Source organism: Rhinoderma darwinii, chromosome 8 (assembly GCF_050947455.1).
Source record: "Rhinoderma darwinii isolate aRhiDar2 chromosome 8, aRhiDar2.hap1, whole genome shotgun sequence".
Lineage (NCBI taxonomy): Eukaryota > Metazoa > Chordata > Amphibia > Anura > Rhinodermatidae > Rhinoderma > Rhinoderma darwinii.
In genome coordinates this window covers 111,331,539-111,358,498 of record NC_134694.1, presented here as the reverse complement: position 1 = coordinate 111,358,498, position 26,960 = coordinate 111,331,539, and the positions used below count along the sequence as shown (strand labels likewise).

The 26,960-nt window shown below is 42.6% G+C and overlaps 3 protein-coding genes across 6 annotated transcripts in view; 2 read left to right on the top strand and 1 right to left on the bottom strand.

The window, feature by feature from the left end:
• The window catches only part of LOC142659841 (uncharacterized), a 34,057-nt gene extending 24,222 nt beyond the window's left edge, over window positions 1–9,835 (top strand). For all 4 annotated transcript variants that reach the window (XM_075836355.1, XM_075836356.1, XM_075836353.1 and 1 more), the window contains exon 3: window positions 372–9,835. In XM_075836355.1, the coding sequence (XP_075692470.1) occupies window positions 387–5,795 (5,409 nt within the window). In that variant the 5' untranslated portion in view covers window positions 372–386 and the 3' untranslated portion in view covers window positions 5,796–9,835. The remainder of the gene's footprint in view (window positions 1–371) is intronic.
• Window positions 9,836–12,101: 2,266 nt separating this feature from the next.
• Window positions 12,102–17,326, top strand: LSM2 (LSM2 homolog, U6 small nuclear RNA and mRNA degradation associated). The gene is made up of 5 exons (XM_075836347.1): window positions 12,102–12,238; window positions 13,694–13,761; window positions 15,068–15,098; window positions 15,282–15,341; window positions 15,521–17,326. The coding sequence occupies exons 1-5, from the start codon at window positions 12,236–12,238 to the stop codon at window positions 15,644–15,646; spliced, it is 288 nt and encodes a 95-aa protein (XP_075692462.1). The 5' UTR covers window positions 12,102–12,235; the 3' UTR covers window positions 15,647–17,326.
• Window positions 17,327–17,479: 153 nt separating this feature from the next.
• Window positions 17,480–23,691, bottom strand: LOC142658925 (fucolectin-like). Its single transcript, XM_075834531.1, has 7 exons — window positions 23,303–23,691; window positions 22,135–22,167; window positions 19,336–19,621; window positions 19,019–19,167; window positions 18,840–18,913; window positions 18,685–18,751; window positions 17,480–17,637 (listed from the first exon to the last, which is right to left on the bottom strand). The coding sequence occupies exons 1-7, from the start codon at window positions 23,415–23,417 to the stop codon at window positions 17,588–17,590; spliced, it is 774 nt and encodes a 257-aa protein (XP_075690646.1). The 5' UTR covers window positions 23,418–23,691; the 3' UTR covers window positions 17,480–17,587.
• Between the last annotated feature and the right edge of the window lie 3,269 nt (window positions 23,692–26,960).

Genomic DNA, 26,960 nt, shown 5'->3' with positions numbered 1-26,960 from the left:
AATAAAAAAATGAGGGGTGTATCTCCATGTCTCATGGAACTGTTGACTTCCTAGCATTGGGAAGAGGGGAAAGCGAGAGTAATTAATGAATGACTACTCCCGCCACCATGTTGTTTGCTCAAAATTCTCAACATTATCACAAGCGCTGAAACGCCCGTTCACAGTGACATGATGATGCATCAGTAAGTAGTTGTCAGTCAAGGCAGCGCAATCTTTACTGTACTAAAAAAAATGGATATAAAAAAAAAAATACAGATCAATTAACAAGTGTCTAGCCCTTTTGATGTTTAATGATTTTATATAGTAATTTCCTTATTTATATATTATTATCTTTACTAGTCATGTAAACAAATGCCTCTTGTGTTTTACAGAATTCAATAAAACCAATGTCTGGATATTCAAGAAGGAGGGTTGCAATAGGTTGTGTCATTGAACCAGCAGTGCACAAGCAGAAGAAAGCAAAGGAATTAAGGAAAGGAAGGGGACATGGTAAAAATAAGTGTGATCAAGGTGACATTCAACCTGCCCCCCAAGCACCGATGTGTGATGTGCAAAATATTCAGTTATCAGGCATTTGTTCCCTGTCTCAAAGTAGCTACAACTATAACTCCTCTCTGGCGTCAACGTTTGATGAGAGTCGGCATGTTCAAGTTGTTGAAAGAACTGCTGGTCCAAATGACTATAAATTGCTGAGTGAAATAGATGTTGAATGCAAATCTTTGGATCCTGATACGGTGTCCATATCCTCAAATGAATCTGATTGCGATATTCAAGAAGTTGGGGCATGGATCTCTGAAAAAGTAAGCAAAACACCAGCACAGCCATGTCCTACAAAGGGCGACGTCGAAGGCGAAAAACGAAATCAATTATCTAGTTACTTGACTAAAGAAGGTAATGGATCTAATGAACCCAAACTATCTGTCTCTCCAACCGTATCCCCTCCAATGTCCAAATTGAAAAGAATGTATGTTGAAACTAATGCACAAGTTGATTTTATAAAAAATGCTCAGTATGCTGACAGTTTCCAGTTGAATAAGGCAAGAAAAGTATTGGATGTGACACAGACCCTTAGCACCTTGAGCAGTATTCAGAACGATACTGGGGAACTTATTATTCAGTCTAAACAGAACAAATTACCGAGGAACAAGCCAAGATCTGTTGTATATCCAAAACAGACAGGGATAGATAAACTTACCAGAATCTCTGATGTCCAGAGAGAGTCTAGTTCTCCATTGATTCACAGTGCTGTACCGTCACACAACCAGTCAAACCATGACCCAGATAAAAGTATGAGAAATGAGTTATCTAACAAAGAGTACTGTTGTGTACTTAGTTGGTCAGCCAATATTCACGGAAAACAACTTCAGTGCCCATGCTCATTTGCAGCAGATACTTCAAAACCTGGACTGGGTTCCGTTGCAGGGTCTTCTACAGTAATAAACCTTGCTCTAGAACAAGAATCCTACAAATATAGGACCAATACTGTCCAAAAGGAAACCACATCAAGGCTGAAGACACAAGATCAGCTTAGACTACCTCTTAAAAATAGACAAGGCTCAAGTGATAAACCTGAGCAGCAAATCCAAAATGAAAAGAAGACACAGGCATACATTTTATGGAAAAGATCCAGGGTAGCAAGAAGTACATCACAAGCATTTCAGTTATCTAAAGGTGAAAATAGTAATCCAGAAGAAGAACGGCAATCCATTTTAAATTCGGTTTTGAAATCAAAGACTTTAAGAACTTGTAAAAAAAATGGTGGAAATATATTGGACAGTCAAGAAAAAGCACAACATGCTGATATACAACTATACAACAAAAAAGTCAAAAGCATGTCTATGGATTCTGATATCGTATCCTTATCCTCAAATGATTCTGATATGGAAAAAGAGGTATCGGTCCCTGAAACTGTGAGAAAAGAGCAATCAAAGTTCTTAAAGCGTAAAAGTGAGTCCAAAAAGCAAACGAGATTGTCAACTGACTTAGATTATCATTCCAAAGTGACAGGAGTAGACAGAGTAGCACATGAAATGGACCTTCCTGAACAATCTATTTCTCAAAAGGGAACACGTTTATCACCAGTGACCAATGGGAACATTTGTAATGATACAAATATACACAAAGCAGATCAAAATAAGAATAGACTGAACACTGACCATTTGCAGCTTAACGCAAAAAAAAACGGAGGAATAGTTTCTGATAAAACAAGAAAGGTGTTGGATGTAGGACAAGACCATATGACCTCACCCAGTCTTAAGAATGACCGTGAAAAAAATTCAGTTCAGTCTGAGCAAAACAAATTCGCGATGAACGTACATCCAAAACAGACAAACACGCTTACCAAAGAAGCCAATCTACATACAAAACGTTCTTCAGTCTGTTACAAAGATAGGGGACCAGAATCTCCCAAAAAGATTTGCCGATTTTTATTCAAGGTGAGGGATAAGATAGGTAATGACCGTCAAGCCACCACATTCGTTAATAAAGTAGTACAAAATACCCAACTAGAAGAACAAAATGCACTACAGCCCGAAAACAAGTTTGGTTCAAATGATAAAAAACTTCTAAATGTATCAGCCGAACGTGTTACTAGTAACATTAGATCCGTAGCTTGCAATGAAATGTTTTCTAAAGTAGAAGATATAGATTCATTAACCTCGGGTATTAAAATGCCAAAGCAAACATCGGCATCTTTAGATGTCAACACTGAACAACGAAGCCAAAGTGTGTCCCTTGGTGATCGAGAATATCCGTTCAATAGCACTGATCACCTGTCTGAAATAATAACAGCCTCTGCATTAGACATCCACAGCTTCGAAAATAAATATATAAATACAGATAGCTCTTCAGAAAATAAAGACAGTGCTATCGACCGATGTCTTGACAATTTAGGCGATCTGATCAAACAGTTTGATGAGGAGTATAAAAGTTTACTCGGCAACAATAGAAGCAATGATGTGTGTCACAGTGCCATGCCGTCAGATGAGCTGTCGAATGACAAGACGGAAAGAGAGAAACAAGAAGACACATGCAGCAAAGAATTTTGTTGTATATTAGGCTGGTCAGCCTATGTTTCTGGAGAACAATCAAAATGCTTGTGCACATCTGTGTCCGATACTACAAATTCTGGAGTAAATGAGGAGAGGAAATGCTCTCGTATACATCACGTTGCTCCAGAATTGGAATCCAGCAAAGACGATTTTGCCTTAATTAAAGATCTTGAAACAAAGACCAATACTGTCGAAAAGGGAACTGAATCAACTGATCAACCATCAAGGTCACCGCCGAGTCACATCCGAGAAAAACGGAGAAAAAAATCCCAGACAAAAAATATTAATTCTGAAGGAAAATGTGAATTCAGTTCAGTGTCCGAAATGAAGGCTTTAACAAAGCGGAAGAAAAGTAAAAGAAACAAAAAGGACAAAAAGAAAAAAGTCCGAAAGTCTGATATATTACAGAGGCACAAAGGAAAATCCAAACCTCCGTCATCTGACATGGTGGACGACACTAAGGATCTGGAACAGTGCAACAGTAGCTTACCTTATGTGAAAACGCAAGGCACACAGCCAGGCGTATCTGAGCCAGGATCTAGTAATAAGAGCATAAAAACATTTGCATCTCCAATATTGAATGTGAATATAGAAAATATTTGTAATAAAAAGGAAAGAGGTAGGAAAAACAGTAAACTCTATGCAGACCATTCACAATTATACCTCACAAAGGTGCAACAAAATCCTCTAACACAGGTTTGCAAAAACCTGTTTGTGAAGGATAGGAAGGATAAAAATGTGTCTTCAAAGAAGACTATTGCCTCGACACTTCCAAGAAATCCAGACCTGGATTTACAGTCAAATACAGAATCTTTTATAAGTCACTTAAGTACAGGAATCTTAAAAGATGGCAGCTCTTCAGGTAAAAGGGATAACGTGTGTTCTTTACCTAAAAAATACGTTAATGTTCCTGCTCAGACGTCAAAAGAAGTGTGGCCCCTGCACCCCGAACATCAACACAAATTACCTAATGATATGACCAGACCAAGAAAAAAGAAGAGATCATCTGTTCCTGGGCACAGTTCCAAAAGAGGACGTCCAGCAAAATCCAACCGTTCTCTCGAACTGAACGTTTCTGAACAGACTATTTCATCTCCAAAAGCATCAGAAAGATGTTCATCTCCGATGAAAGATATGAGAGGTTTCATATTTTTTAGTAAAAATAAATCCAACCTTGAAACCAGTACAAAATGTATTCATAATTTTGACATTTCCATCCAAGATTTCGAGAAAAAACAACTAATGAAGAGTTGCCCAAATAGACAGGTCAAAGATATCAGCAGTTCCTACAAGTCCATTAAGAAGTCAGTCGCCACTAAGAAGTCAGTCACCACCTTTAATACCAGAGAAACCTCCCTGGATCTAGAAACTTTGACTGGTTCCAAACGGAGACCGGTAGAGGCTGGGCAAGAACTTTCCAAAGACCATTACACCTTTGGAAAAAAGGTTAAGAAAAATATATCGAACGTGGTCAAACAGAACGGTAAAGACTTTCATTTTCAAGAGATTGTTTCTGAAAATAATGACAAGTCAAAGCAACAAACTCCGAGCAAAGAACAAATTAATACGACTGGAAGTCCAAAAACACGTTCAACGTCAAGAAGGCGGTCACACAATCCTGGACTACGCAAGCAGAATATTTCTTCAGTAGAAACCACAGATGCACCTCCACCCTCAGTGTCCGGATTCAAGTATAGAGAAGATAGAGAAGTCAAATCTTTCCAGAACACACATAAGGGAAGTTCCTGTATTCCTCCAAATATGACACCTTCCAGAAGACATCACCGAGATCTACAAACAAAGACCGTTTCTCCCATTGGCCGCTTAGATACTCAATTACAAGTTATTAAACTTGACCGCAATGTAGTTACAAAGAGTAGTGATGAGACCACTCCTGCCGTACGAGAAACTAAATGCAATGATAAATATAAGAAATCTGGGCAGAAACCTGAAAATAAACATGATTTAGGTGATAAAGGTAAGAAACAAACTGCAAGACACAGGAAGAGAAAAGCCAGCAATCCCGAATCGGAAAGAAGTCGGTCAAAGAAAAGGAAATCTGCTGAAAAGAAACCAACCTGTCCACACACCAAGGACTCCAGCCTAGCTCTAGATCTAACAGCCGGATGTCTACTCACTCACATAGATGTTGCTACGGTGTCCTCCAGAGGTGACGCTTCAGTAGTTCAAGAGGTTATCGAGGCAGGAATTTCAAATCAAGACACCAAATGCATTATACAAGTACCAAATGAGCAAAGCCAAAACCTCTCGTACCTCAAAAATAAACATAACTTCAATTATGACTCAAAGAAACAAAATCTGAAAAAGCAAAAAAGGGAAGCAAATGTTTTGAGGGACAAAAGAAATCAAAACTCCCACGAGCCTGGACACGACACAGAAACACTTTCCTATCTACTGCCAGTATTGAAAAATTCAGTGGAATGTCAAACAGACAAAGTATACATTAAACGTAAGACAAAATCTATGGAAAGTTTACAGTGCCATCTAGAAAAAGGAGCTCCACCAACATCTGATACAGCGGTAAAGACTCTGGATGCGTCACGGTATGGTAGACCAATCGATCAGTCAACTCCTAAAGAAAAGACGTATGTCAAACAGTGCGTCCTGAAACTGTGCAGATTGCCTCTTCCATTACAAAGACCGTTCTTGTTGGATAATACAAGAGTAACCTGCAAAGCCATCAAAATGGAAGGTAAAGCCGACACTGGGAAAAGAGAGAAATAACGTGCAAGGAACTGCCCAGGAGCTTCTTAAAAATCAACAACGTAAAAGAACAGAAAACAATTGGAACAAGGACTTGACATTTCATTGGATATAGCACCTTTAACACGTATCTTGGGTATATTCTTTGTCTAATATAGAAGGAAAGTTTTCAATTCCATAACTTATCCGTCAAAGTAAGGAATAAGGACTAAATTAGTTCCTAACGTAAGTAGGTCCAAAATTCTGTGCTGATTCATTTCATAACATATCTTCATAGAGGTTGAAGCTCTGTTCTAATGTTGCGCAACAATCCCCTGCATAGGCATAGAATGAATGATACAATTTTAGCCTTCTGCAGCCACCACTAGGGGGAGCTCACTGCATAGGACTTCTACTGTACATTGAACTCAAAAACAATGTATGCAGTAAGCTCCCTCTAGTGGTGGCTGCAGGCAGCAGGCATTTTGTTTTTTAAGGGGTTCTCCAGAACTTTTTATTGATGGCCTTTCCTTAGAGATATATTGGACAGAATATTGGACATAAAAACTACATGGTGAGATTTAAGAGTAAAGTTGAAAGAATTGTCTCACATCAAGTTGCTAAATAACATGGTGCGAATGCTAAATGTATTTTTAGGATTATATGGGGTCACCCCTGGGAAGCAATACATGTAGAGCCCAAGAGTGGTTGCTCAGAATCAAGAGTAGCTGACAGTGGAGAAGTCAATCTACCTGACTAGGATTTTCCTGTCTAAAGGCTATGGAAACCTGTGGTGGTTTTTTTAATGAAATGTATGAATTTTAGCATAAAAAGCACTTTACTTTTATCGCAAATGTACCGTTTCACTTCTGCAGGTTCTATTATGACTGTTCATAGAATCTGCAGAACGCTATTGACTTCTAAGATTGCTCCGGAGCCGCTGTAGACCAAGCTGTCAAACCAGCTCATTGATGGATTCGGATGACAACTGCGTTCTGCAGCTTCTATGTACAGTGATACACAGAAGCTGCAGAAGTGAAATGGTGGAACATTAAAAAAAGTTAATTCAAGTAAAGAAAAGCCAAAAAAGGTGTCCATAGCCTCTGAGTCAAGATCCTACTAGACTTGATCCTGGCCTGTTTAAATAACTCTGCAGTGGAAATAGCTACTTGTTGAAAATATGACTCTCTCCCAGACATGTATTGCTGTCTAATGGGGTTTATAGCATCTAATCCTAGGAATACATTTGACATCCCCATCAAGTTATTTGGCTGTTATTTGTGAGTATCTGCACTTTCAGGAAGCTTTTGAGGTGTCATCGAGACATATAAAAAGTTATGATTGGTGGGGGTCTGGGTGCTGAGACCCCCACTGTCACTGAAATGATGGTGCAGAAAAGCCCAGCACCTTTGGCTGTGATCGTCTCCTAGTTAGAAAAATCAGCTGAAAAATCGGAAGCAGACGAGGCGTTTCGAAGTGCATGTCACTTCTTGATCCTTTTTTGGAGCCGGTTTTCATGGACTATAGAAAAACAGCTCCAAAAACGCGAGTTGCTAAGAAAAACTTCTGAAATTCAGGAGCTGTTCTCCCTTGAAAACAGCTCTGTAATTTCAGAAGTTTTTGATTTTGTGTGTGAACATACCCTTAAGGCTAAAGACGGCTAACATAGAACGTCTATGAGCCTAATGGAGCGCAGATCATCGCTGAAGGTGCAGGGTGCTCAGCTGACTGTTTCAGAGTCTCAGCACCCGGACCCCCACCAATCAATACTTTCTATATGTCTCTATTACATCAAAGTTTGCTGAAAGTGCAGATACTTTTTAAAGGAATTTCCCGGAGAGATAAAATTGAACGGTGGGGGCCTGACTCTTGGCACCCCTGCCGATCAGCTGTTTTAAAGGGGACGCAGCGTTTGTGCGCTGCTTCCCCTCCATCACTTACACTGCTCAATACTATCAAGTGCCAACAAGCTTGTAGCGGCGGTTCACCGATTAGTTATTGATGGCCTATCCCGAAAAAAGGCAATCCATTTCATCTCTCCGGAAACCCCTTTTAAGTGTTTTGTAGCGTAAGTTTTATTTGCATCTAGTTAGCGCTCAAAAAATATTTTCATCTTTAGGTTGGTTTTACACAGTCGTAATATGGTTAATTTTTAGCGTCCGCATTAGTCACTACAGCTTGAACCACAGCAGTCCGGGCGTAATACGACCGTAATTCCGCATCCATTTTATGACTGCAAGACCTGAACCCCCACGACTTTGCTGAACTGAACTTAAATCAACATAGGGGTTCCATGGTGTTCTAAGTTCTGTTCAGAAGAACCGTGGGGTGGGTGGGATCCTTGTGAAGCTTTAATATGAACCTAGCCTTATTACGGACGTGTGAAACCGGGAGTATGCTGTATTAATGTGGGATATTTTGTGCCAAAATTGCGATCAAATCCTGGCTGTGGAAACCCGGTTTTTAAAGAGGATCTGTCTTCTCCTGACATGTCTGTTTTAGTAAATACATGCACTGCTCATAAAATAACAATGTGGGGAAAAAAAATCCTAGAACTTTGCGTTCCTCTGTTATTCCTCCTGGAAATGTTTGAATAAAATGGACACCTTGGTGTTACCATTTTCTACACCGTCTGACACTGTTCAATCAATGCTGACCGTATCAGACTATAGGGACACACCGTGTTGTCAATTTATTCATACGTCTCCAAGGGGGATAAAAAAGGAACGGCATAATGCAGCGTTCTATAAGAAAAGATGTTCCAGAATTATTATCTCATGGGAAATAGACGTTTTTACTAAAACCGACGTCACAGGAGAGGTGAGAGATCCTCCTTTAAGTATTTGTTTCAGTTTCTGGAAAAGTTTTCCATTTTATTCTGTTCATTGTTTGATCAATTTTAATGTTTTTTTCTTAGAATGTTTTTTTTTTTAAAGTTTTAGCCTCCTTTAGGCCCTGTTCACACAGAGTTTTTTTGCAGGCCGAAAATTCTGCCTCAAAGTTTCGTCTGGGATTTTGAGGCAGATTATTCTCTGCCCCCGCCATTTGCCACGTTTTTCGCCCGCGGCCATTGATGTCAATGGGAGGTCAGAGACTCAATCGCCCGAAGATTGCGCATGCCGCTTCTTTTTCCTGCGAGATGGTTTTTCCGCTCGTGGGGGGGAAAAAACGCCTCCGCCTCCCATTGAAATCAATAGGAGGCATTTTCAGCCGTATTTTTAGAACGTTTTCCAACGCGGTTCCCGCATCAAAGAACTCTGTGTGAACAGGGCCTTAAAGTGAAGCCCTAGGGTTGGTTCAGTCATGTTGGAATTGCTTATGGGAAATCCAAAATATATTTACTAAAGAAACCCATTAAATGGGGCCAATCCAATTGGACGTATTCCGTATGGGATCCGCAAAAATAAGTAGCATGCTACTTACTTTTAGTTTTTCGCGCTATGGAATTAAATCTGCGCGGAAATTTTCCACTGAATGTGAAAGGGTTTGCAGAAACCTCATTTACTCGCATTGAAGGCGGATTGGATGTGCGAGGAAGGGTTTGTAATAGTAAATATATGTTTTATAGGGAAATATTTAGAAAAAATGGGCTGATTTTCACAGAACATTAGAAAAAAATGTTTGCAATATATTTACATTAGTGATCCCTTTCTGGATTCTGCCCCCAGCGTCGCATGTGCCAATAACATGTGACCATGGTGGTGCGGCTGAGACTTTCTATGTGTAGTGACATCACCTCCTTAATGACATCACAGCAGTAATGTCACCACCACCTGATGTGTGATCACTATGGGAGTCCCATCACACAGGGAGGGATAGGGAAAAACAAGGGAATCAGGACATGGGGGAGGGGTGTGGAGGAATCGCTAAGGTAAGTATATTGCAATGTTTTTTATTTTTGTGTTTTGGGCCACCAAGTCAGTCCCTACGTATAAGCCACGGAGCTGGAAAGCCGAGCAGCAGTTTTACCTTTCAGGTTTAGTGCATAATTGTCTCCTGTTTATCTTCTATTTTGTTTTGATACTTTTAAATTTAATAAATTGTATTAATCAAATTGTAAAATAAAATATTGTTTCAACGTTTGGATTTTTTCAGGTATGTTTTTAACCACCTCTTGACCAGAAGCCTTGTTTTTCCATTCCTCTTCCAACCTACATTTATTTGGGCTGTTTTTTTTCTCGGAACATTTTGGGCTTCCATATTGTGTTAAAAAAAAATAGAGATATTTTACTTTTTTTTAAAAAAATATGGAAGGAAAAAGTGAAAAAAAAAAAAGGTGAATATGTGATTTTAGGTGATGTTTTTCGACATCTGGTGCAGGGCACTGGGTAAACACACCTGAATATATGTTTGGCAACTTCTGCCGACTTCAGCGATACCAAATATGAGCGCATTTTTTACACGCTGGGCACAAGGTGGAGCTTACAATGAATGTTGTGCAAACTGGATTTTGGAGAGCAAATTTTCCAAAGCTGGTTTCCTGACAACTCACGACCATTACAGATGTTGTGAAGAACCGAAACATCGTCAACACCCCCAACACCAAAATTATACCTTTTAGGAAATTCGAGCCCACCCAAGGTATTTAAAATGGATTTCCGACCCGAATTTAAATTTTTTAAAAAGGTCTGGGCGCACTTAATATCTTCCAATGCCCCCCCCCCAAATACCTTCTTGTTTCTGATGTTTTCATCACGATTCCTCTTGCTAATTTTTCCGATTGTTTACATCCAGGAGTTCCGGTCCCGCCTAGACTACATTTACCACAATGCATAGAGCTGGTATTTCAGCCAGCTCCAGAGCTGCTTAGCACGCCTCCTCTGTTTTCAGAAAGACCGCACATTGGTTCTCCATTGGCCGCTGGGAATGGCGCAGGCGCAGTCTAGTCAGCAGGGCTTGTGTGAAGAAAGAATACTCATGCAGGTGCAGTGGAAGCAATGCACTGAGCATGCGTGGAGGAAAGAGTTCGTTCGAACCACGCATGCTCTGTGAATTATTGAACCTATCCGGCCCCCACCCTTGTACATGACGTCAGTAATGACGCTCCGTACATCGAGCAGGCCGGAAGGAAGTGTGGACAGTGAACGGACAGGAATTAGCCGGAAGAGTGAATTTCAGATGGGGTTGGCGTCATGTGACCCGCGATGCGATCGGGAAAACCGTACAGATTCTCCAGCGTGAGTAAATTGAAAAGTCACTTGTATTGCCAGCTGTTGGGGATTGACCATCACATGTCAGATTCTGGAAAACCCCTTTAATGACAGCAAAGATTTGAAAATGGCATCTACTTACCTGGGACTGTCATTCGCTGCAGACGTTAGGCTTCGTTGACATCTGCGTCAGGGCTCCGTTCCGACGTAGCTTTCTGTCTGAACGGAGCCCCGACTGAAGCAAACGGCAACCATAGGTTATATCTGTAGCGAATCCGCCACATGTAAAATCACCCCGAGGCTACATGGTGACATTGACATAGGTCTCATGGCCAAAAATTGCTTTGTCCCGTAGCCTACGCCGCAAGTAAAATGACCGACGCGACCACATTGACTGTCCATACTTGCGATGTAGACTGCAGGACATCGAGTTCTCCGGGTAAAGCGCCGTGATACAGCTTTCTAGAGACAGACTGGCTAAATCTGCAGGACGTTCTGGAATTATATGGTTGCCACGGCAACTGTACCGCCAAGGCTTGCAGGAGCGTCTCTCCACACCGGAGGTCGGGCTGGAGATCACAAGTTTAAAACAAAGTTTTAAAAACCTGCTGCATGCCCTTTCTGACAGTGTATATGGGTGTATTCACATGGTGCAGTTTTCTCACGCAACCGAAAACTGCACTGAAAAAAAACCTGTGTTTTTACCGCGGCTTTGCTGTTATCACGGAAACCGCTGCAAAACCGCACGTGTTACACCCTATAGCACTTTTTTTTTTGCAGTTTTATCCCATTTACATGAATGGAGTGCGGTTTTCTATAGCCACAAGCGGCTGGCGGTTATGGGCCACGCGGCCGAGTACCCCGCCTGAATACCACAGCTTGGACGCATCAAAAACTAATCAAGAATGAATCAACTTGAGGCCAGCAGCACCTTATGGCTTATTCACATTGTGCAGACGAATCACGGTTTTTACAGCGTTTTTTTTCAAAATGCCACATATTTGCGAAAACCGCGATTTGACCGCACTGTGTAAAAATGTCTTGGACGTCTATCTTGAACGCTTCAAAACGCAGGACCTCAGCTGAAAGTGCTGGGCTTCAGTAACATGGCCGCTACCTAGCGCCAGCGGCATTGCAGTAGATTATCAGACTTTCTCATCTCTATAATTTCCCCTAGCGGTGAGACAGACTACGCGATTGGCTGCCGTATTCTCGCGAGAATTCGTGCCCGGCATTAAACAAACGTGAGGCGCTCGTCTGGCACTGGTCTCAGGTTATCCGAAGCGAACTATTAATCGAGATCACGTCCTGAGTGGCTGGAGCATCGACATCATGGTAGGAGCTGCCGGGGCCCGAGTGCAGGACTCGCACCTTAGGTCAACTACAAGTTCCAGCATGCGTCAACAATTCTACCCTATGACAATTTCTCCTCAGAGGATGCTGGGACCTGTAGTTCCACAACAGCCATTATTCCTTATGTGTAGCGAAGTGTCTTGAGTTTAATTGAGGAAGTGTAGCCGCTTTAAAGGTGGTTTCTGCTAGTCTGTTAATGAAGCTTTATAGTTGTATTGCTAGCAATTGTAAGTCTTTACCGTTTTTATGATCTCTGCTTGCTGAGAGTGAATAGGACCATTAGTCTTTACATCCAGAAGCTGAAAACCTATATAATCCTAATACAGTTTAAACTAGCAAACACTGGTGTGAAGTATTGGGTCTATATGCTCCAATTCACTGACCGCAAGCAGGAAATGGTGAGGCAATAATTCACGTAGTATATTAGACAATTACATAATGATTGAAATTGATTGCTAGAATGAGATACCCAAAATGTCTGACAGACGTCGGTCCCTGCGCTTGCACGGCTGTTTCCATAACCCCCATAGAATAGGAGAGGGCTCCACGCACGCAGGGTCCCCTCTCCACATAGTCCCTGCCTGGAATCAGCGGCCGCCTCACCGGGCGGGGGTTCTTGATATAAATGTGGGTCCCACCTCAACACAATTTCAATTAAAGTAGTCTGAGAGGAGTCTGGGCCTCTGGGCAATTCAGGTTATGTTTCCTTTGCCAGGCGTTGCACGGGTATTCTGAATCACTCGGATACGCCATTACTTGAGGGGCTGGTGAGGTATCCAGTCAAGAGGAAAAATCTCAAGTCCTGTCTGCGGGCACTTCATTTAACGATCGGTGTCGGTCCCTGTGGTTGGACAATCATAAAGTTAGGGTATGTTCACACGGGTAACAAAATACGGCTGAAAATACGGAGATGTTTTCAAGCGTAAACGGCTCCTGATTTTCAGCCGTTTTTTTAATCAAGCTCGCATTTTTCGCTGCATTTTTTTTTTTTTATGGCCGTTTTTGGAGCTGTTTATCTATAGTCAATGAAAAACGTCTCCAGAAGTGACATGCACTACTTTTTACGGGGTGTCTTTTTACGTGTTGTATTTTGAAAATGAGGCGTAGAAAAACGCCCCGTCAGAACAGAGCGCCGTATTTCCCATTGAAATCAATGGGCACATGTTTGTAGGCGTTCTGCTTCCGATTTTTTTCCTTCGGAACGTTTGCGGTCCGAAAAACGGCTGAAAATAGGTCTTGTGAACATAACCTAATAGTATATCCAATGTTACGCCATAACTTCATACATGGGGCTGAAGGACTGTGGGCCCCGTCTGAATGGCAGTAGTTTTACATCATTCCCTCCCGCACTGCGATGGTCATGTCCATACCATTGATCTGATTATATACATCACAACTTTATTGCTATTTTCTGTCGTTCTCTTTTCTCCTCTGCAGCTGTTCTATTCCTTTTTCAAGTCTCTGGTGGGGAAGGATGTTGTCGTGGAGTTAAAGAATGACTTGAGGTAAGTGACTTATCGGCCTTGGCTCTATCAGGATGTAAGTCTCTGTTCACATCACGTGAAAATCTCCTGACGTGACGAACGTAAACCCCCTAATGTATGGCATCCATAGGCTCCCATGGAATGTTGTCTTCTATTAACAGCGACACGCCTGTCCAGTGGTTGTGTCAAGTATTGCAGCTTGGCTCTATTTGAGTTAATGGAGCAGAGCTGTAATACCACACACACCCTGCAGACAGGTGTGGCACCGTTTTTTTTTTAGAAGATCGGAGCCATGTTTTTCTAATCCTGAACAAGCCCTTTTGGCTATGTCCACACATGTCGTAAACGCTGCATATTTTCAGTGTAGAGGAGAAACCATGGATATTGACCTGCTGCGCGGTTTCTCGATTTGTAACATGTAAACTTCTCTTGTAAAAATGCTGCAAAATTTTTACATGGAAAATCCAGATAAAATTCTACATTGTTTACGTTGTGTGTGTGGACATGCCCTAAAAAGATACAAATGCTATACTGCGCGGTATACGCTCTTTTGAGGCATGTTTTTGAGTTGAAACAAGTAGTCGGCTTCACTTAAAGTGGTATTTCAGCCTAAAGCATTTGTTTTTTGATCCGTCCACTGGATCGGTGATAAATGCTAAATCGGTAATGGACCGGTCGCCGATTTCTAACAGACTCCTGATCAATATAATAAATTTGTTCTTAAACCGATCCTGATGGATCCCACTAACCTATAGTGTCGTCTGTCAGGTTTACAGCCAGAATAATGCTGCAGGCCACACCAGACCTGCTGTCTTAGGCCGAATTCAGATAAACGTGGGGAAACTCGGACATGAGAAATTGCCGTTTTTCACATCAGAGTTGCCTCTGTGCGGGTCCCGTTTTCATGGATCCCCATAGACTTGAGTCTATCGAGGGATCCGTGAAAACAGAAGAAAACAGGACATGTTCTATTCTTGAACGGACCCTTCGCACGGTCTGATGAAACAACGGCTGTGTGAACGGCCCCATTGAAATACATGCGTCTGTATGACGGCCGTTGGACGTGTTCTACGTTCGTCTGAATTCGGTCTTAGTGGAAGTCGTTGTTTCTTACGTGGAGGGAAATGAATGATGTCATTGAGATTCAATAGTGCCGAAAAAAATCCTATTAAAACAATGGGATCAATTGCACAGGTTTTATTTTTTTAATGTGAACAGAGCCTATTGTTGCAGCTTTCCTTTCCTTCCTTCTGCCCGCACTCCTCTGATACACGCGCCCTCCTTTTCTGGTTCCGTCACTGATGATGGTCATTTTTATCTCTTGTAGCATTTGTGGGACTCTGCATTCGGTAGATCAGGTAAGAAACACAATGTGGGATTTGGGATATCACAAAACATGGGCAAAGAAAAGCATTCAACTAGGGCTTGTGCGCGACTGGAAAAACAGGGTCTGAGTTGTTTGAAGAAACGGCGCCACTCTCGTCTACAGGCTGTGTCTGGTATTGCATCTCAACAATTTTTATCCTTTTTGTTGTTTGCAGTATCTGAATATCAAATTAACAGACATCAGCGTGACTGACCCTGAGAAGTATCCGCACATGGTGAGTCCTTCATCCTGGGACTAGAACTCCCAACGTGCTCTGACAACTGCAGGCTGTTTGTGCATGCTGGGAGTTGTAGTGTCACAACCATTGGAGAGCTGCAGATTGCAAAGCCCGGAACGGATAGTTTGTCAAGAAATCCTTTTGAATCCTTTGTTGTGTTGATTCTCTTTCGTTAGCTCTCTGTGAAGAACTGCTTCATCCGCGGCTCTGTGGTCCGCTACGTCCAGCTTCCAGCCGATGAGGTGGACACGCAGCTACTTCAAGACGCTGCGAGGAAGGAGGCGGTTCAACAAAAACAGTGATGTGTCTGAGAAGACTGGAGTCCGGCTACACAGCCATTATTGTGCCATCCAAAGGGTTTGCATTTAGGCCTGGTACTTGGACTAATGGAAATTTGAAGGAAAAAAAAGTAGACCGCCTTCCTGCTGACTTATAAGTGTATAATCACATGCGGCAGATTTGATGCAGATTTTTTTTGAGACTGAAAATCTGTTCCTTACATCTGAATGTTGTGGCGTCAAACGCGTGAACTTCTGCAAGACCCTTTCAGACGAACAGAACAATCAGAAATCTCTGCAACAAATCTGCCGCTTGTGGTCTCACCCTAAACTGGACATTTCTTCTTGTGGAGAATACAGCGTTACACAGATCTGTTTATTTTTTTCTTCTTTTTACATTCGGGCAATAAAATGTGTGCTTGTCCAGAAGGAAAAAAAAATAGTAATCGTGGCTGCTTTCTTCCAGAAAAAGTGCCACATCGGTCCATTGTTTGTGTCTGGTATTGCAGCATGGCTCCAAAGGGGGCTGCAATACCTCATGCAACCTGTGGACGGTTGTGGCACTGCTTTTAGCAGAAAACATCCATGTTTTTCTTATTCTGCACAGCCCCTTTAAACCCAACTTGGCACAAGCATGGCACCCTGAGTGTGTGTGTGGGGGGGTTTGTATTGTCCCAGTAGGTTAACCCTTTATGAGCTTCTTATAAATTCCACATCTTTAACCTGATTAGTGCACTTTAAGTATTAATTCCATAAGGGTGCAGTCACATGCGTATTTCCGCCGCAGCGAAAACTTTTATAATGTAAACTAATGGGAAAAATATTGCGCAACGCAAGAAGTTGAGAGATCTGTTTTTGTTTCTGAATATTTTTCCCCATTGAATTACATTGTGAAAGTTTTATTATTTATTTTTTTTGTTTTTTTTTCCTTCCTGCAGTATTTCTGCAGCGGACCTTTCACCTGGAAAACTGCATCTCGCTATGTTGCGGTTTTTCGGGCGGAATTCCCTGTGGTTTCCAGGACGGATACTCTGTGTGCTTTTACGTGGCATATCTGCCCTGTGTGTCCCTACCCTTAGGCTAGATTCACACGAGCGTGGGGGAACTTGGACGTGAAGAATGTGATGTTTTTCACGTCAGAGGTTCCCTGTGCGGGTCCCGTTTTCATGAATCCCCATAGACTTGAGCTTATGCAGGGATCCGTGAAAACAGAAGATAAAAGGACATGTTCTTTTTTTCAACGAACCCCATTGAAAACTCTGTGTGACGGCCTTTGTTTTAACGGTCGTCACGTGGACGTATTCAACATACGTGTGAATAAGGCCTCCGATCATTCAGCAATACCAAGTTTTACAGGGATTGTTGTGGTGTCGTTAGTTTTTGGTTGGCGCAATCATCCTCCTGCCAGTGACGTGGCCGGCATCTACGGTCGTGGATTTGGACGTCTCTTGAGCGATCTAGATTTGTGTTTTGGCGGCAGGAGCGCTTGTATAATAGTCAGGCTGTATATTTCCAGAAAGGAACCCAATTATTTCAATCTGCAGACCCCATTTTACTGTATACCAGATTTTGTTTTTTGTTACAATTATTGTTTGACAGGGGAAGATCTGAGATCTGTGCGTACATTTTTGCCTCCGGTGAAAGTCTCACCAGGTAAAGTGATTTGGTTTTATGTTTATAAATAAAATACTTTTGGGCAAAGAACACGCGACTCAATGTGACCAATCAGTGTAGAGGATTTGTAAATTCATTGTGAACTTTCATTATGGCTGTTTTTGGATGTAACGGTGGAGAGAGTTGTCATCTGATCGGAGCCCCTCTTTATAGCCAGAACGGGGAGCCCCTACAAAGAGTCTCTTATTGCATCCATTGTATTTTATTTCTTCCAGTCATTATTATTACGTTGCTTTTTCATGGGAGGGGGAGGGGGGATGCTGGACCGTTACCTGGAACATACTGGAGGTTTTACCCGCCGGTGTTACCCGGGATTGTCATAGGGATGCAGGTCTGGTTATCTGCAGAGAGAAGAACAGGCGATAATTACATTTTGAAATCTAGAAGGTGTTGCTATACGGCACAGTATAAACATCTTTGGCTTCGTTCATACAGGTGTATTTTAAGGACCTGAATCCAGGTAAGGTGTACCTCCAATGATGGTGTGAGACGTCTCCTGCCAGAAGAAGGCGGAGCTTCCAGAATGGAGCGGTCTGGTTGCCTCGGCAACATTTACACACTAGGAGCCTTAGAACTTATCTAGAACTCTGGTGGATACATGTTGCCGTAGCAACAATCATGTTTTGTTTTTTTTTGATCACTACATAGAATGTACCGGTTCCATCTGCTTGTAGTATTTAAAGGGGTTATGTGGGTGCCAAAAATGATCAGTGTTGTCCCTGCAGTATGTGATGCACTCACTAATATACATTCCGGTCTACTGTCGCGCTCTTTCTGAGATTTTCGTAGATCTTTATAACGCTGCCGGGGGACTGGAAGTCTAGTTGCAAAGTCCTCTTTGATGACGATACGACTCTTCGTCACGTGACCGGCCCCCGCTGTACTCTGTCATCACTGTTACTGCTCGTTCAGCGGGGCCGCTCCCTGATAGTACATCATGGTGAGCGGGTCGTTCCCACAAACCGCCGCACTATGCCGTCTCATTGATAGCACTGGCATAGTAGTAACTTACAGCCGCAATTCCGCTTTAACGTCTGGAATTGGAGAACTCACATCTCGGCCGTTTAATCCCTTAGCACAGTCGATAGCGATATTGGGTGTTTGACAATGGGTTTTCTACCCTTTTAAGAATCATCGCCAGGATGATTTGAGGTGCAGGGCATCAAAGGCAATTATTTAATTCTATGGCAGTGTAGATGTATAGGTTGGGGCACTATTATTTAGGGGGGGGGGGCTCTGCACGCATAGTAATATGTAGTCAATAGGACCAATATAAATACATAGCAAACGCCACCTAGTGGCAGCAGTCTAATATAAAAAAATTGTCCCTCAAAGAAGCCCCCAGTACCGCACATGCCCCAGGCGATCACGGTGACTTGTGGACCCACCTCGTTGTTGGATGTTGTCAATGCCCCAGCTCAGTGTCCGGATTTGAGTCTTCACTTCTTCCCTGAACTGTAAATGATATAAAATGTGATTATCTACGTATCACCTGAAATACAGGAGAGACCGCTCAGCATGGGGGAGGGGGAGGGCGACTTACCACCTGGGTCATCATTGCTGCGTTTTGTGATCCAGAATTGGACACGCTTGTAATGGTTAGTCCGAGCTGCCGATCTGTAAGGTGGATGATTGTTAATTATTGATTGATTGCTATTTATTATTGATTGCTGACGGTTTAGGACTCTGCAAAGATTCATCTTGGTGATGTCACACGTTTACCTGGGACATTAAGGGCCTCCACCTGAACCTCACACAAGATCAGCTCATCCATGCGGCCCGGTATTACCACAGTCACATATCGTCCAATGATTCCGTCACATGGAAAGGTTGTTGTTGTTCCCGGGTTCAGGGAGGTGATGACTGAACAGCTGGAAGAATTGGGTATGACGTTGGTTATAGGACTGGTGCCCACATGGAACTACATCATTGGTAACGTCCTTTCCTTTGAAACGACAACAATTAATTTCTAATAAGACAACCTTGTAATGGCAATTCCTCAAACGAGAAGATACAAATAGGAGTCTTCATTTGCTCACCTTGGGTTATACACCCCATAGTCTTGGAGACTCTCACCCACATGGACCTCAGCCCAGGTAACTGCCATTGTCTGACTTTTGAGTAGACTGGTTATGGTGACATTGGCGATGAGGTAGCCGCGTCTTAGGTCAACAGTCCACCAGGGCTGGTACTCGTAGCTTGTCTGACTGCAGGACCCTTTCAGAAAGTCAGAGTTACTGTTGCCATCTATTGCCAGGTGAGCTTCTCCCTGCCCTCGGACTGAGCTGGACTGGAAGGCGAGACCCTTCAGAGTCAAATCCACCGCTGCAAGAGACGACCAACAGAGGTGTTATGTGGATGGGCTCACAATATCTCCTTCATATATACAGCCAGCCAGTCGGGTTTCTTGGCTAAAGGCAATAACCACTTTTGCACCGGTTCAGGAGCTCCGTCCATTTATGTGACTTCTGATGATGAAACAACTGACTATATTTTGTATGTGTCACCTAAAGGGGTTGTCCAGTCTAGAAAACCTATTTTTATACAACCTATTAGGGAATTCTGGGTTATTAGAGGGGGGGGGGGGGGGTCATCTGTTCAGGATCCATATCTCTTAGCAAGCGTGGAGAGCGGTTACAAAGAGCGTCTCCTGCTCTGGAGGACCTGTCCTGTCCTGCATTACACAGACAACACATTAATGTAAATGGGCACTGTGTAATGCTTTATTTCTCCTGAGGTGGTGCTGTAGGGAAATTGAACACTTAGGCTACATTCACACGAGCGTGACAGATTTACGCATGTAAAAAAAAACTCGCGGAAATCGGCAGTGTGCGTTGCGTGTGGCATGTGTTTTTCACGAACTTGCAATGTGATTGATGCGTGAAACACAAACCGCGCACAGATGTGCGTCCGTTTGCTGTCCCTTGTCTTGACGCAGCCCGTTGACTTCATTGGGCGACTAGGTGCTTTAAAACGCACCAATAAAGGACATGCAGTGAGTTTCACGCAACGGACTCTCGCTGCATGTAAACACGCATGTGTGAATAGCCCCATTGAAATCAATGGGATCGTGTGCTGTCCGTTGTTTCAACGCGCAGCACATGGACGAGAATCACGCTTGTCTGAATGAGCCCTTAGGCTACGTTCAGACAAGCGTAGCTAACCTCGGACATGGAAAAACTGTAGTTTTTCACGTCTGAGGTGCACCCCTGTGGGGCGCGTTGTCACTGATCCCTCATTGACCAGAGTCTATGGAGTGATGCATGACACGCAGTAAAATAGGACATGTCCTATTTTTTCACTGACCCTTCACACGCTCCGTTGAAACAACGGTCATGTGAACGCCCACATTGAAGTACCTGAGTCCGTGTGGCGGAACGTTGTTTTAACGGCCGTCACATGGACTACATATACGCTAGTCTGAATGAGCCCTTACTATCAAGTTTCTCCACAGATTACAACTGATCGCTGGGGCTCTCAGCAGGGGGGATACTGTGTGATCAACTATGGTCAAGGGACCCTTCTAAGGGTATGTTCACACAGCCTATTTTCGGACGTTTTTCGGGCTGTAAACGCCCGAAAAATCGGAAGCAGAACGCCTCCAAACATCTGCTTATTGATTTCAATGGGAAAACGGCGTTCTGTTCCGACGGAGTGTTTTTCGCTGCGTTTGTTTACACGTAAAAAAACGGCCGCAAAAATGTAGTGCAGGTCAGTTCTTGGGACGTTTTTGGAGCCGTTTTCATTAACTATCGAAAAAAGCTCCAAAAACGCAGCGAAAATCGCGAGTGGTTTAAAAAAACGTCGGAAAATCAGGAGCTGTTTTCCCTTGAAAACAGCTCCGTATTTCGAGACGTTTTTGAGTTTTCGTGTGAACATACCCTAACAAGTAGGCATTGTCCAAAACTGAGAACTCTTTTAAGGAATTATATATTTTAATAGCAGGTGGGGATCATTAGGGTTAGGCTGGGTTCACACAAGCACATTACGTCCGTAATGGACGGACGTATTTCCGCCGCAAGTCCCGGACCGAACACACTGCAGGGAGCCGGGCTCCTAGCATCATAGTTATGTACGACGCTAGGAGTCCCTGCCTCTCCGTGGAACTACTGTCCTGTACTGAAAACATGATTACAGTACGGGACTGTTGTCCTGCAGCGAGGCAGGGACTCAGCATCGTACATAACTATGATGCTAGGAGCCCGACTCCCTGCACTGTGTTCGGTCCGGGACTTGCGGCGGAAATACGTCCGTCCATTACGGACGTAATGTGCTTGTGTGAATCCAGCCTTAGAGTTGCTCATAGTGTTGTATAAGTCTAATTTAGGTAAGGCTACACCTGAAGACTTTTATATAGGTTGGTGCTTCTCAAAGTTGCTCCTGGGGAACCCTTGGGTTCCACCATGAGGTATTAGGGATCCCCTTGAATGAAAATAGGTAATAGCAGATGAAGCTGGTGTGGTGTGGGCACCATTTTTCTTCTCTGCCGCAAGCTATTACTGCAATAATTTTTTTTTTACATGCGTGTATGAGTGCCATTTCTTCAATAGGGGGATTTGAACCTCATACTGTCCTGTAAGCAGCCACGTCTGTTGTTAAAATTCCTGCCACTGCCTCCAGAGGGCGCTCACTGAATACACATTTCTAGGGCTCCCATTGAACACATTTATGATACATTTGTGTGCAAACAATTTACAACAATAGGTAATTTTTTAAGTCCGGTATGAAAACGATATAAAAAATAATAATAATTGAAGAATAAAAACATTTTACATTTGATTATTCAGCTACTTACAGTTTATTATTTTTTGGGATCAGTAAATAAAATAATCACTTACCGGAAGATTGAACATTTGTTTCATACTTTAGACCTGTAAATAAATAATATATGTACGTTTATAGTGTAGATTGACACACATGGACGTTTATGGACAAGGAGCTAGTATGGGAATGAGCGATCCTTACTATGGTCACTCTACCTCACACATGTCTGTCATGTTTATACAGGGAGATGTCCTGCCGACAACGATAATATTACATGCATCATAAACTATACGGTCAGCCGATGGACGAGCGTAAAACTAGAGGTCTATATTGTATATCCTACACCAGAGGCGTAGCTAGGGGTTTAGCACAGGGGGAACGAAACACATCTGGGTGGGTCCCCCACACAGTATAATGCCCCTATACTGCCTCCCCACACAGTACAATTCTCCTATAGCTGCCCCCACACAGTATAATGGCCCTATAGCTGGCCCCACACAGTATAATGGCCCTATAGCTGCCCCCACACAGTATAATGGCCCTATAGCTGCCCCCCACACAGTATAATGCCCCTATAGCTGCCCCCACACAGTATAATGCCCCTATACTGCCTCCCCACACAGCCTTTAAAATGGCTTATCTTTTGTGTTATGAGGGTCCTCTGAGGAGAAATTGATCATAGAGTCTCTTACTGATAGGTCCCTCAGCAATCATGTGTAATCTGTGTGGGAACCTGGAAGCAAGTGTTTAATTCCTCTACAGCGCCATCACTGGGATAACTAAGCATTACACTTTTTGTATTGAAGTCAATGGGCTGTATATTTATTGTACGGACGGGCCGGGTCCTCCAGAGCAAAAATTGCATTTTGAAGATGAGGGTCCTGAACGAAGAACTCCGCTTTATTCATGGGCTTTCAAATTAGACAAACCCTTTAAAAAAATCCAAGCCCCAACGATAATGCTACATATTGATGCCTTGCTATCTAAGTTATTGCCAGTAGGTTTCCATCTTAGAGCTGACTTGTGGTTTAATAACATTGATGGGCACTTAGAGGATAGACAGATGTTTCCGAGAACCCTTCTCTTAGGCCTCATTCAGATGGCAATAATGCGGACACATTATAGTGTGAGTATTACGGCTGCAAGTCCCGGACTCCCCGTAGTTCAAGTGAATCAGACTTATATCATCCTTTATGGATCTACGTTTGGTTCACTTGAGTATTTATATGTTCTATCACTCACCTGCAAGCACAACGAATACGAGAATGGGCGAGAAAGTCTTCATCTCTTCCAGATGTCTGACAGTAACAGATTCATCCCGTTCTGTGTCGTTCCACCGCGCTCTGTTATTTTGCATCGCAAATCTGGACTGCGTTGGTTTATGTAGATCATGGGGCTAAGTCAATAACTTATACGTGGACCTGCTGCCGGCGCTCACAACTATATACTGTATGTAAATGTATCTGGAGCACGGGGGATATATAAGATAATGTGGTGATCATGGGGGGTAGGGAGTTACTGGACTTCAGGTCCGTCATCCCATTGAACACTCCAGTAATCCTCTAAAAACTCCTTCGCATAGGGGTAAATATCATTCCCTTGCATCGTCTCACATATTATTTCTCAGATAAAGTATGTCACATGTCAACTGCTGCAGAACATCATGATACAGAACTAAGATGCTGGGGAATATCATAATACACTACCGTTCAAAAGTTTAGGGTCACTTAGAAATTTCCTTATTTTTGCAAGAAAAACACCGTTTTTTTTCAATGAAGAGAACATTAAATTAATCAGAAATACACTCTATACATTGTTAATGTGCTAAATGACTATTCTAGCTGCAAACGTCTGGTTTTTAATGCAATATCTACATAGGTGTATAGAGGCCCATTTCCAGCAACCATCACTCCAGTGTTTTAATGGTACATTGTGTTTGCTAACTGTGTTAGAAGGCTAATGGATGATTAGAAAACACTTGAAAACCCTTGTGCAATTATGTTAGCACCGCTGTAAACAGTTTTGCTGTTTAGAGGAGCTATAAAACTGACCTTCCTTTGAGCTAGTTGAGAATCTGGAGCATTACATTTGTGGGTTCGATTAAACTCTCCAAATGGCTAGAAAAAGAGAGCTTTCATGTGAAACTCGACAGTCTATTCTTGTTCTTAGAAATGAAGGCTATTCCATGCGAGAAATTGCCAAGAAACTGAAGATTTCCTACAACGGTGTGTACTACTCCCTTCAGAGGACAGCACACACAGGCTCTAACCAGAGTAGAAAGAGAAGTGGGAGGCCCCGCTGCACAACTGAGCAACAAGACAAGTACATTAGAGTCTCTAGTTTGAGAAATAGATGCCTCACAGGTCCTCAACTGGCAGCTTCATTAAATAGTACCCGCAAAACGCCAGTGTCAACGCCTACAGTGAAGAGGCGACTCCGGGATGCTGGCCTTCAGGGCAGAGTGGCAAAGAAAAAGCCATATCTGAGACTGGCTAATAAAAGGCAAAGATTAATATGGGCAAAAGCACACAGACATTGGACAGAGGAAGATTGGAAAAAGTGTTATGGACAGATGAAGCGACGTTTGATGTGTTTGGATCACACAGAAGAACATTTGTGAGACGCAGAACAACTGAAAAGATGCTGGAAGAGTGCCTGACGCCATCTGTCAAGCATGGTGGAGGTCATGTGATGGTCTGGGGTTGCTTTGGTGCTGGTAAAGTGGGAGATTTGTACAAGGTAAAAGGGATTTTGAATAAGGAATGCTATCACTCCATTTTGCAACGCCATGCCATACCCTGTGGACAGCGCTTGACTGGAGCCAATTTCATCCTACAACAGGACAATGACCCAAAGCACCTCCAAATGATGCAAGAACTATTTAGGCTGGGTTCACACGACCACATTAACGTCCGTAATGGATGATGCTAGGAGTCCCTGCCTCTCTGCAGGACAACTGTCCCGTACTGTAATCATGTTTTCAGTACGGGACAGTAGTTCCACGGAGAGGCAGGGACTCCTAGCATCGTACATAACTATGATGCTAGGAGCCCGGCTCCCTGCACTGAGTTCGGTCCGGGACTTCCGGCCGAAATACGTCCGTCCATTACGGACGTTAATGTGGTCGTGTGAACCCAGCCTTAGGGAAGAAGCCGGCAGCTGGTATTCTATCTGTAATGGAGTGGCCAGCGCAGTCACCAGATCTCAACCCCATAGAGCTGTTGTGGGAGCAGCTTGACCGTATGGTACGCAAGAAGTGCCCATCAAGCCAATCCAACTTGTGGGAGGGGCTTCTGGAAGCATGGGGTGAAATTTCTCCCAAAATTAACAGCTAAAATGCCAAAGGTCTGCAATGCTGGAATTGCTGCAAATGGAGCATTCCAAGACCAAAGCAAAGTTTGAAGGAGAAAATTATTATTTCTAACCTTGTCAATGTCTTGACTATATTTTCTAGTCATTTTGCAACTCATTTGATAAATATAAGTGTGTGTTTTCATGGAAAACACAAAATTGTCTGGGTGACCCCAAACTTTTGAACGGTAGCGTACATACCTCAGCTGCTGCAGAACATCATAATACACACCTCAGCTGCTGCAGAACATCATAATACACACCTCAGATGCTGCAGAACATAATACACACCTCAGCTGCTGCAGAACACCATGATTCACACCTCAGATGCGGCAAAACATCATAATACATACCTCAGATGCTGCAGAACATCGTTTTGAAAAGGATGAGGGTGTTTCATTCATTTCAATTACTGGTTAACAGGGCTTTCCCACTTAGGGCTCATTCGACGAGTGTTTATCACCCCTGTGTGATGGCCGTCACACGGATTCATGTATTTCAATGGGGACGTTCACACGACTGTTTCAACGGAGCTTAAAAAGGGTCCGCGAAAAAATAGGACGTCCTATTTTACTGTGTGTCACGCATTCCTCAGTAGACTCTAGTGTATGGGGGATCTGTAACGACGAGTCCCGCACAGGTGCACTTCGGACGTGAAAAACGTCTAGTCTGAATGTAGGCTTAGAGGTGTTCTGCAGCAGCTGAGGTGTGTATTATAAGAAGGAATGACCCCTCCTATTATACTCTATAAGAATATTTGCCATCACCTCAGAGTCCTGAGATCTGTCTGGATATTCTCCGCTTGCTGCCTTTCACAGAACGCTAATATTCTACTTCTAATATTCTTATAATATTGGGGAGGGGGCTCAATAATGTGACTTATCTCAGGTCTCCATGATGTATTTTGTGATGACTGCACAGTAACAGGAGTCATGTAAATAGGGAAATTCTATTCAAAGTATATAAACAAATTCAACTAAACCTGAACCATTGTTCCCTGGGCAATGTCATATCTGATCACCTAGTGACACTGTCACCCGTCTACTCATATGAAGGGTTGATGATGACGATGGCTGCGTGAGAGTTCATTAGTGACCTCATTTTATAATGTGAAATCACTGTGTGAAGATGCAATAAAATGAGTATTTCTAGGATTATAGGTAGCCCTGAGGTCAGGATGGGAATATGAAGAGGAAGACAAAGAGTTAATGGGAAATCCTGATTGCTCCTTACACCTATTTATAAAGATAGAAAATCATCAAAGTCTCTCGTGTCTCTATAAATAGATATTATATTACATTATATTTTATCACATTCACAACATTACATTATACTTTATTATATTACATAACATTGTATTACATTATATTTTATATCACAACATTACTTTTAGATTAAACTACATTAGATTCTTATATAACATGACATCACATTATACTATATTACATCACAAAATATTATTTTACATTATATCACATTACACTGTATTAAATTATAGTACATTATATTTTATATCATAACATTACATTATACTTTATTAGATTACACT